Source organism: Elaeis guineensis, chromosome 5 (assembly GCF_000442705.2).
Source record: "Elaeis guineensis isolate ETL-2024a chromosome 5, EG11, whole genome shotgun sequence".
In the NCBI taxonomy this organism is placed as follows: domain Eukaryota; kingdom Viridiplantae; phylum Streptophyta; class Magnoliopsida; order Arecales; family Arecaceae; genus Elaeis; species Elaeis guineensis.
In genome coordinates this window covers 127,799,522-127,811,565 of record NC_025997.2, presented here as the reverse complement: position 1 = coordinate 127,811,565, position 12,044 = coordinate 127,799,522, and the positions used below count along the sequence as shown (strand labels likewise).

Genomic DNA, 12,044 nt, shown 5'->3' with positions numbered 1-12,044 from the left:
CTAAACCTTCCAAGAGAATGAAAAAGATTCAAAATGCTCCAAAGCAAGAAATATCAATACAAACACAAGAAATTCATAGATTATGTTTTGATATTTCTTAGAACATGTTTGGTATTGCTTAAAAATGTACTTTTATGATTTTTAAAGCCAAAAAAAGCACTTTTAAAAAGAAAAGTGTGTTTTGTAACATTGTTTGAGAAGTGCTTATACAAGAAGAAAATGCCAGAAAAGTGCTTCTCAGAAAAGATAGAAAACCTAGCTTATGGTTTCTCCTTATTTTCTTACAAAGCGGAAGCAACACATAACATGCCCTTTTACTACTTTATGGTTTGTGTTAAACCACTCGTCACCTCCTTTACTTTTCTAGATCAACATAAACAAATAAATTACTTTAATTTGTACCAAGCAAACTACATTTTAAATTTGACCAAAACAAAAAAAAAATCAAACTAGACAAAGGTGAAGAAAATTTCTTTTAGTACCCAAAATATACAAAAGCAAAGTTAATCATATCATTATGGTGTGTTCCAGATTGATCTTTGATGGGGATTGCGTAGTAGAGCCTTTTTGCTTAGAAATTGTATCAACTATTATCAACAAAACTTAAGCCATGATAAGAGGATTGATATCGAAGCCAAGAAAGGGGAAGGGAAGCAACATAAGATTCTTTTTGTTACTTTTTGAAATATGATAGCATCATCAATAGGAATTGAATAAAATGTAGGAATATTTGAATAAATGAGAACAAGGGTAAGAGGCATTAATATGTATGTATGTATGTATGTATGTAAAGGAGTAACCATCCACCAAGTGTGGTCAAGTAGTTGTAAGTAAAAGAGAAATTTCTCATGTTATTAAAAGAAGAAGAAGAAGAAGAAGAAGAAGAATATCATTTTCAGCAAGGCAAACAATCATCCATGTTAATACCATTAAGAAATGCTCAAATCAATCCTTCCAAGTTTTCTCCTAACACAAGACATTAAGTCACTTCATTTACTTCCAAGTTTCAACAAATGTTTCTACCATTTCTTATAACTCAAGTACAAAGCAAATATATCAAGGGCAAAAGATTCAACTAAAAATCTCATAGGAGTCTCACTTTATCTGGTAATTCATCTAAACTTAGTGCCTGCTTTGTAGCACTCAACTGTTAAGCACCTTTTTCCATGTAAAAAATTGATGAAATAAGTTGACTAGATCCTTTCTCCCTAAATCTAACTCAAATCACATCTTCCCAAAGAGACTTATTGTCACTACAACTCTAGTGCAAGTGCACTTGCCTATCGATGTGGCGCTCATATTTGTCAAACAATTCAACCTTGCATAATCCTACCTTCTTGTTTTATTCATCATTCTTGGCCCACCAAATGTTACCCACCCTGCCCACAACATTATACCCTTTCTAGAGTGAAAAATGCTGCATCTTCTCCCTTAGGTTGGCAAAGAATAAAAGTAAATGGACATCTTACAATTTATTTAAAAAAAAAAAAATGAAGCATGACCTATACCCACAAAAATTATAACTTCACATTCCACCCCTCTAGTATCTTTAATAATTAACCAAATATCTTTACCATAGCATCCCAATCCCGCTTCCTAAGATTGTAATACACATCAAAGAAGCAAGACAATAAAAAAGAGGGAAGGAAAGGGATGCCCAGCTACCTGTGGAAACTTTACCTCCTATGAATACTTTGGGTGCTTACTTTAACATTTTAATTTAATTTTTGGTTGTCTTAGTCCTAAAATGACTTGACATATAACTACGTGATGATCTGATTTTTACAGTTCTTCTATGTCTTTCAACGAGGTGGGATGCTTGCAATTTCAAGGAAGTGGATACTTTAGAAACACTTCTAGTCAGGAAGTGCTTGGGAAGCACATATGGATTCAAGATTCTAAGAAGATTCTGAAATAGATGTCTCATCGCAGATAGAAGATTCTGGCTACTAAGTTTTCACCCATGTTGTCTAAATCATCATCGAAATTGTAAAACACTTACCCAAATCATTGAGAACACTGAGGTTCTGAAGTTCTCTCCCTCATCAATGTTATTATTGTATCTTAGGTTGGGTTCATCATGGTTATATGAATCAATACGAAGTTCTAAAACATTCTCAAAGAAATCCAATGAAATGATTAGCTCTTCCAAAAAATACAAGGGTTGGTTAACATGGAGGATAATATGAGTGATGTGGATGCCAAGATCAGAAGAATCTTTCTCATGCCTGTGGAGCAAATTGTGGTTGCACAGTTGAAGAGCGCCATTCATTCTGTACTAAAGTAATCCCCAATAACAGGGTTTGCATTAACATTGCATATTAGCATCCGATCACAAAGTCAATGATCCTGATTGAGACATATAGGCAAACGTAAGTAGTTACACAGAGCAATAATATGATTATCTAAAACAAAAGGCAACAACCTAACCCTTCATCTTCATAAATCCCATTCAATGGTAGCTCTACACAACTAATACCCAACCCGTGTATTTAAATTTCTGAAACAACAAAGAGGGCAAAAAACTTGTTATTTGAATTTTAATGGATTTCAGGTGGATGGCAAAACTCTCACCAACCTTATAGTCTGTAACAACCTTGGAAGACCTTGGAGATACCAGTCAAACCATTTCTTTCATATCAGCAAAAATCTAACACACATCAGTGATCCCTTTCTTGATTACTTATGGAAACCAAAGGAACCCCTGATTATTTAGCAAAGACACCCAAATCAGAGCCAAGATATTGAACCTACTGAGCAATAACATGATCCCCATAAATCACCATAAACCTTCATAAGAGCACTTCTAAAAGACTAATTGCAAGGCAAAATCATTCAAAACAGTTATACAAGAATTTCATGTTCCTCAATTAAGTCATCATCCATAAATGAGAGTCATGATCATACTAAAGGCAGGTCATAGCAGTAATACTTCTGCTATCATGCAATCCCTGTATAGAGGAACATCTCATGTCCCTTAGACTAAAACCAATGAACTCCTTATGGGTCAACCTGAACACTAAATGAATGAAGAAAACACTCTACCTTAAGGTACTACTGAAAGAACCACTAGTGAGCATGGATAAAAATGCAGACGAGCATAAATTTTGAATCCATCTCAGCAATATTGGCCCAAGCAAAGTCTTGTTGTGATAAATGAGTCTTACCCGATCCATAATGTTGTACACTTTCTCTGAACTAATACCATGCAAGGATTTAGTCAGTATCTAGCCTCAATACATACATTAACAACAGTGCTAATTTCCTAAATGAGAATCTTGTTCAGAAAAGCAACCTAATCAGAAAATTATGTTACACTGCCTTTTTCTCAGACAAAAAGGCAATGATAGAAGTCGTGATTCTGTAAACTACCTAGTTAGCTGCAGGTATAAATAAATTTCCATGACAATTTCTGCATGCAAACTCATGATCACCTGCTTCACTATCTAAAATCTAAGGAAAAAAGTCAAAGTCAACGCACACTCTCTTAGGAAAGAACCATATCCTGAACATAAGATGCTTCTTCGCCAGAATCAATACTTCCACTCCTATTCTTGAAAATAAGGAAGTCATATGTGGCGGCACAGTCTAATCGAAACACGAGCATTCTTTTATCCGAATTCTACTGCAACCCAACCAAGATCCCAACTAAATTGCATTGGATTGGCAACATAGAACCCTAAAATCTACACAGATTCAATCAATCCCACCTATGACAATCCAGTTAACAGCCTGACCGACAAAAGAAAAAAATCACAAAAACTAACCAAGAATCAATACAACATGGATCTAAGACTATGTTCTGGAGATCAAGCACTGCATAACGAGCTTAGAAGAAACATAATAAACGGATACATGAAGATCTACACCAGACATCCAAAGAGACAGGATCAGATCTACAGGGAAGGGTTCCTTACATCTTTGAATTGGAGCATGCCGAGCTCGCCGAGATAGGTGATCGACCGGTGGGCAGACTCAACGGGGATTATAAGCTGGACGAAGCTCATCTTCTCGGATCTCAGGTGATCCATGGGCGGCAAGCTATCGAAGAACTTCATCATCCTTCCAAGAATCGACAAGCGACCGAGGGAAGGGAGAGAGATCCGGAGGTTGGAGAATGGCGGAGAGAGTTCGCGGCGGGGCTTCAGATCTGGGGAGAGGGGACTGGGACTCGCTCTCCCCGGAACACGATTCGCAACTGCCACTGGAAACAAGGAGTTCCGAGTCCCTTTCAAGAGGCCTCGTTGCGAGGGGGAAGAGAGAATGGGGGTGGCGTGGGACTCTGGGTGCGCGAGGGGAGGGATTATAAAGTCATGGCCTTCTGCTTGTGCGGTACCTAGCACAGCCTGTCTTCTAACGGAAAAATTGATCTCAAGGTCGGACGAGGAACGTGCCAGTGGGAATAACAGGACCCGTACCCGATAACCCGGATAAATTGTTGGCTATTCAGTGATGTGAGGGTGGGAATATGTGGACTTTTACCCGATAACCTGCTAACCCAGCATCATTGGGCATTCCATTTCAATAGTTAGAAATGGAAATTGTTTGATCTGCACCAGCCACCAAGGCAAACTCATATGAAATAAATCGGTTTCTGAGGAGGTTTCCCTTTTTGTAATGGGTTGTATATGGGTTCACTGGTATCAACCTGATTATAGATAAATCTCGGTTTGGTCCTTTCAATATAATCATTTGCTGTAGGTTAGATAAATCTTTAAAATTCATCTTCAGAGCCTTGAAATTATTGTAGTTATTTGATACGGTGTAGTTAAAAAACGATTTAAATGTTAAAAAATTGTAAAACTGAGATAAAAAAAGAAAATTAGAAATAGTAGTATATTAAAGATTTATTGTGTTTTCTTCTCCTTTTCTTTTTTTCTTCTTTTTTTTTTTTGCATTTTTCACTTTTATTTTGATGCCAGACCAAAATGGCCATGCACTTAGTAAGGTATATATTTGACAAGCTAAGTGTTGATTGGATTGGCTAGTTTAGCATGGTATTGTAAAATAAATAGGTTGGTTATGGCTCTGTATTTTCAACTTAGTTGTAAATGCATAAGATGTTAAAAATTTTCTTATTTGGCATGGATTCGATCTGAACCCAGCTCGCTTGACTCATAATCTCCTTAGTTATTCTAGCATTGTTCGTTGAAGAAGGAGCATTGTTGGATTTCTACAATCCCATTAATTAAAATTACTTATTGTACATTGACAAATATATTTGTTCATCTTTGTTTACATATTCTTCGATATTTATTCATCTATACTATTTTAATAGGAGAATATTTTATACTCAGACAATTCAGAACGTTACTAGAATCCTCCCAAAATTAGACTAGAAACATATATATTGTTTGTTTAGTATGGTGATAGAGTTTTATTTTGGCTGGAATTTTTTTTTTCCATTATCTCCATTGCATTCAAGGCTGACTAGGTTTATTTTATATTTTTAAATTTTTGGACCATGCCAAGTCACTGACTATTAAATCTTTTAATTCTTGGACTTTGTTTGGTTGCGAAGAAAGTGAAAGGAAAGAAAGTTAGTTATGCTAGAATTTCCTTTCCAATTTTTGGTAGTAGATATTGAGAGAAAATTTATGGTGAATTTTTTTTCTAAGCATCCTGATTTTCAGGAAAAAGCTAAAAACTAATCTCATGGATAATTTACTTAAGATAATTGTTATCCCAGACAAATAAGTAAAGCTTTTTCAATAACTTTCTTCTTGATTTTTTTTTTACTTGAACCAAATAACAGGAAATTCTCTAATTTCTTTCTTTTTTGACTATAGAAAAATTATTTTTCTTTCACTTTCTTGGCAACATAACACAGCATAATAGAAGGGCTGAAACTTTTGCTTTCTTGGGTTAGCAAAAAAACTGCCTAACTTTGAAAAAAACATAAAGTATAGATAAAGTCACAATAGAATCATAATTATACATAATTGACTGAGATTAGATCTCTTCAAATTCAGATATCTTTTCACATGCGTTACCTACGTCTTGCATATACCAGAAACCGGTCAGTAAATTTGAGTGGATGCGTTTATTAAGAGAAAGGTGTATCCATAACCAGTTTTGCTGCTAGTTATCTCAAGGACTAAAACTTCTTGGGTGGAGGCTAAAGGAATTTATGTTGTAATTAAAAATATATATTGTAAGTTTGCTAAATGTAAATTGGTAATATTTCCATCCAGTTTGATAGCTGCATGGCATGGAACACATTTGGGATGGGTTGGAATGGTTGTTTCTTTATGCTATAGCTTATCCGATAGGATATGAGGCATTCATTACTTGGTTTCCCAAGAAAGATGCATAGCTTGGTGAGGAGCACTAATTAGATATACACTTTTGATGGAGGTTTGTTGTTTATTTTTTAAGCAAAAAATGATTTAGCTCTTCAAGTAATTAATACTTTTGAAAAATGGGGACACAAGTACTAGTGTACTCGGTCATTTCATTGTTTAACATGCAATCAATATTAATAATGCCGATATTGATGTGCTTGGTTGCAATTAAAATTTATTATTTAATTTGCAACTAAAATTAGCTATTGAAACTTTCAGGTTATTGTAGTTTGTTGTATTGTTAAAATATTATATTTCTAAAATATTTAAAAAAAAAAAAAAAGAAAAAAAGACCATACCGCACATATGAGGGCTAGTGTTAATAATACTAATATTAATAATGCAAATTTATGCACGGGCTCTCATGCAAACCTTTTTGCTTTCTATAGATATTGATAATAATGAAAGGAGTTTTTGCCCAATCTAATGCAAAGCTTTTTGTTTCCTATGTAGATATTAATTATAATGATAGAAATTTTTACTCGATCATTATTAAAATTTATTATTTTATATAATCGAGCTTGTGCAAACTTCTTCGCCTACAATGTGGATATCGATACATATTTTTTTTGATGAAAAAATAAAATATTTTGTTTAAACTAAATCAAACTACAAAAGTATCATTTTTACGGTTAGAGCCTTTGAATGAAATTAGGGCTGCAAATGGGTCAGGTTGATCTGCGACCCAATCCGACCCGGTCCACTTAAATCCGATCTGATCCATTTTCAATGATCTATGGGTCCAGATCAGATTCTAAAATTAGATCCATTTTATTATTTAGATCGAATTTGGGTTTACTAAATTTGGATCCAACCCAAATACCAATTCGATCTGAACTTGGTAATAACATTAGGACCTGAATTTTTATATCTTAATTTATTTAAAAAAATATTATTTGCTGTCTATTTGGTATAGTTGATAGTAGTTGGCTATATAATAATTAAAATGTATTTGACTATATTTGATTCCGATTCAGCTTAGACCCGATCCAAACCCAAATATTTTAGGTTGGAGTTGGGTTATACATAGACATGACTCAACCAAAATGACTTGTTAGATCGAAAATTTAACCATAGATCTGACCTGATCTGATCTTCTACTGCATTGATTTCATCCAATATTGGGACTCGATCAAGAAACTGAATTGGATTGGGGTTACTCATGATTTGATCCAAACTGACCCCTTTGCACCCCTAGATGAAATACTATAGACAACTTAGAAAAAAAAAGCAAACAAAGTGAGCCAAAACAAAGATAGGGATTTGCAAGAATCAACAGCATAGATCGTCATGTAGGATCTGAAACAAAAATGCTTGGCAGCTTGTGCAGATTTTTCTGTTTGCCATATGGATGACAGTATTAATGATCAATGTAGAGTTTTTACTCAACCATTATTAAAATATATTGCTAGATATATAATAAAAATTTTATTATCAAAGATTTATATTTATTATAATTTGTTATATCGCCATGATGTATTTCAAAAATAATTGAAATTAAAGGGGGATGATGTACTTCAAAAATAATTGAAAAAAGAGGAAAAATCACACTTTAGACATCGTGTTAGATCGATATTGACGACACTATTATTAATTACAGAAGTCTCTATTCAATTTTTTAATGTATAATAGAAATTTAATCATAAAATTTTACTATCTATTATAATTTATTAAAAATCTTATTCATGTATCATGTGTGTTGTATGCTAGTTGACAACTAGTTTTTTTTTATGACTTGGAGTACGACGCATGTCATTTCTATTAAACTATCTAATATTATATATATATATATATATAAAAGTAGAAACTGAGAGAAAGTAGTTTATCAATTTAATTTATCTACATAAGTATAAAATTATCAATGACAAATGTCATCTAGATCAAAATAAACCTTCAATATGCCACATGAAAATATAAAGAAAGAGGACATGAAAATGATTATATTATTGAAGTATTGAAAAAATCTTAAAAACATCAATTGAAATAGAGAGAGAGAATGAAAAATATTATATTATTAAAATAATGAATTAAAAGCATCTTAAAAGCACCATCTAAAAAGAGAGAGTAAAAAACATTATATTGTGGTCCATAAAATCGATAATTGTACTTTTGTAATTAAAGCACACTCATATGAAATAAATTAGAGTTCATCAAATTATTGATAATTGTTTATCATTCATTTCATTACCATTATATATAGTTGAGAATATGGTTTGGCATCAAGAATTTGGATGGACAGATATATAAGCTCTTACCTATAGCTTTGCCGCTAAGCATTATATTATGACCCATAAAATTAATAATTATACTCTTGTAATTAAAATATATTCATCTGAATTAAATTGAAGTTCAGCAAATCATTGATTATTATTCATCATTCATTCCACTACCATAGCCAAGAATTTGGATTGATATAAGAAATTTAGATGGATAAATATATAAACTATTATTTTGCCATGAGTTTGCTACTTCGAATTTTATGAATTTGTTATTTATAATGACTGGATATTATTTAGAAGAAGTTTTTCCATTATTGATGATATATAATATATATCAATATCAATTTATAAAATGATAAATTATGTGATCTAGAACCATGCATAATGCGCAAGCATGAAACTAGTTAAATAATAATTATTAGTGCTAATTTTATATTTAAATAAGTCATAAGTATCAGAGGTACTACAATGACGTAAAGTCCTATGACCATCCTAGTTGCAACATCATATATATAATAGTGTACGGTGACTTAGGGAGATCAAGACGATGTGGTGCTAATTGTTTTTAAGTTAATTTCTTGACATCAGATCAAACCCACTTAAAAGTGTATAGGTTGCAATTAAAATTTTGGATTAGGAGTCTCCTCGGCATTAATCATCGTCAGTGTTATTAAAGGTGCGCCTCAGGTGCAAATGGCATTAGGTGCAAGGGTTGTTGCCTCAATATCCCCTAGATGAGGTGATAGCCCTTAGACGCAGCCTAAGCACCTCAGACACATGCCTCTATATTGTTCAGAGGCACAATGAGGCATAGAATTTTAATAAATATTAATTTTTAGTTTCTAAAAAATAAGAAAGATCAATTACAGTACATAGAAAAAATCAATTATAGTAATATAGGGATTGAAAAGGCATCATTGCACAAAAGGCGTAGGATTCTAGTAAGTATTAATTTTTATTTTTTAAAAAATAGAAAAGATCAGTTCTAGTATATAGAAAAGATCAATTATAGTAAATAGAAATTGAAAAGATATTATTGAAAGTCAAATGAACTTTAAAAACCTACATAAGGTTCTTGGAATCTCCTAAAAGAATCAGAAGATAGAAGTTGACGCGTTTCCATCAAACTTCATCTTATCTCATCACCTAAGAAGCACCTCCATCTCATCTCATCATCAAACACTATGTAAGTCATCTCTCCTCTGGTCCTCCTCCATCTTCTCTTCTTCTTTTTCTTCTTATTTTTCTTCTTCTGACGTGCTCTAACCTTTTATTCTTCTTGTTATTCTTCTTCTCCTCCTCCTCCTCCTTCTTACACTATTCTCCATTCTGCTACAGTGAAAGCAGCATTAAACATTCCCCTATTTTGTGTCCAGAAAATGGAGAATATAAGTCTGCCCCTTCTAAACTCTTCTTCTTCTTCTCGTCCTCCTCAAACTATTCTCTATTCCTCTATAGAGAAAATAGAGCATATTCATTCTTATACAACGGTACATTAACTATACATTGTACAATGTACAATGTAGTATATTGATAGTATAAATTTTTTTATTTTTTCAGATTATAATAGATTCTTATGATAGTCAATAGAAAAAGGATTCTGTATGGAAGTATGTTCACTTAGCAGACCCTATATAAAAATATAAAAATAATTTGATTTATAACTTCTGCAGAAAAACTATTAAAGAAGATATTTATAAAGCCAATCAACATAGTATGGGGGGGTATAGAAATACCAAGCAAAGCCAAAAATATCCAAGTCATATTCGTGATGAAATCAAAGAGTACATGTCAAAGAAGGAAGACAAAAAGAAGTAGAATGATGTATTACCAGATTTTAATGCAATAGAAGATTATGGAGATGATGAAGTTGAACAAGGTGAAATTCAAGTGGTTGGTTCACGTGAAAAAGGCAAAAGGTCTATTGGAAGTGAAAGTTCCCAATTCCATATTGTTCTAAAGCCAAAGCAATCAAGACAAAAGGATCATATGGGTCTATACTTCACTCCTAATGCAGAGACGGTTGTTAAAAATAGGAAAGAAGATAAACTGATATAAACAACTATTAATTAGCTTTGCTAAAAGGAATTGAGGAAAAAAAAAGATCGTTACGAAAATTACCAGGTGGATGTATGATACTGGGATACCTTTTAACAGAGTCAATATGCCAAGTTTTTGTTGCGACAATTGAAGTAATTAGGCAATATGGTTTTGAAAGTCTCCTAGTTATCATGAGGTGAGAATATCTTTACTGAGAAAAGAAATTTAGTTTGTTAAGAATGCATTGAAAGCTCATAAGGAAGAATGAGAAAAATATGGCTGCTCTATCATGCCAGATGGTTGGAAGGATAAGGTTTCTAAAAAGAATATAATAAACTTTTTAGTTAATTCTCCAAATGGGTCAGTTTTCTTAAAATTCATTGATGCTTCTAATTTTTTGAAGGATGCCGATATTCTGTTTAAATTAATTGATGATGTCATAGAGGAAGTTAGGGAAGCAAATGTGATCTAAGTAGTGACTGACATTGCTGCTAGTTATGTTGCTACAGATAATAATTTTACTTATTTAGAATTTAAATTTTATTTTTGAATTCTACTGCTTTTCAGAAATAATGACTATATATTATTTTTTTAATTTAATTAGAGAGATTGTTGGAAGTAAAGCACCGACATTTATATTGGACACCATGTGCTGTGCATTGCATTGACTTGATACTAGAGAATATTGAGAAGATACCAGCAATCTATAAAATATTAAAAAATATAATCTTCTTGACTGGATTTTTGTATAGTAAAGTGGGCATTGTTAATATGATGAGGAAATTTATAGGGCGAAGAGAGTTGTTGAGGCCAGCTGTCACAAAGTTTGCAACTACCTTCTTTACTCTTCAATCATTATAAGCACAAAAGAATAACTTGAGAAAGATTTTTTTTTTCTGAACAATGGATAAGAACTAAGTAGGCAAAGGAACAAGCTATCAAGAAAGATGTTAATATTATTTCAATGCCTTTTTTCTGGAATACCATCCATAGGAGTCTTAAGTTTTCTGCTCCTTTAGTTAAAGTGCTTCTGTTGGTGGATGAAAAAATTAGACCAGCCATGGAATACATTTATGAGGCTATGGATAAGGCTAAAGAGACAATTGCTAAGTCTTTTAATGATAATGAATAACAATATCAAGATGTTTACAAAATTCATGATGATTGCCAACTTCATCGTCCCCTGCATGCAGTTGGTCATTACTTGAATCCAAAATTTTTTATTCAAATCCAAACATTCTGCAAGATGAAGAGATAGTGGGAGGCTTAATTAAATGCATAGAAAAGATAGTTCTAAGCCATGATATTTAAGATAAGATTAGTACAGAGTTAGATAAGTATCGAGAAGCAAAAGGTATTTTTGGATCAAATTTGGCTATCAGACATAGGAAGACCAAATCATTGGGTATTATTACATACTACAGTCCTATTTTTTTCATAT

At 32.7% G+C, this 12,044-nt stretch overlaps 1 protein-coding gene across 1 annotated transcript in view; it reads right to left on the bottom strand.

The window, feature by feature from the left end:
- Positions 1-4,336, bottom strand: part of LOC105045810 (V-type proton ATPase subunit a1) — a 34,306-nt gene extending 29,970 nt beyond the window's left edge. The window contains exon 1 of the mRNA XM_010924212.4: positions 3,918-4,336. Within this exon, the coding sequence (XP_010922514.1) occupies positions 3,918-4,061 (144 nt within the window). The 5' untranslated portion in view covers positions 4,062-4,336. The remainder of the gene's footprint in view (positions 1-3,917) is intronic.
- Positions 4,337-12,044: the final 7,708 nt, after the last annotated feature.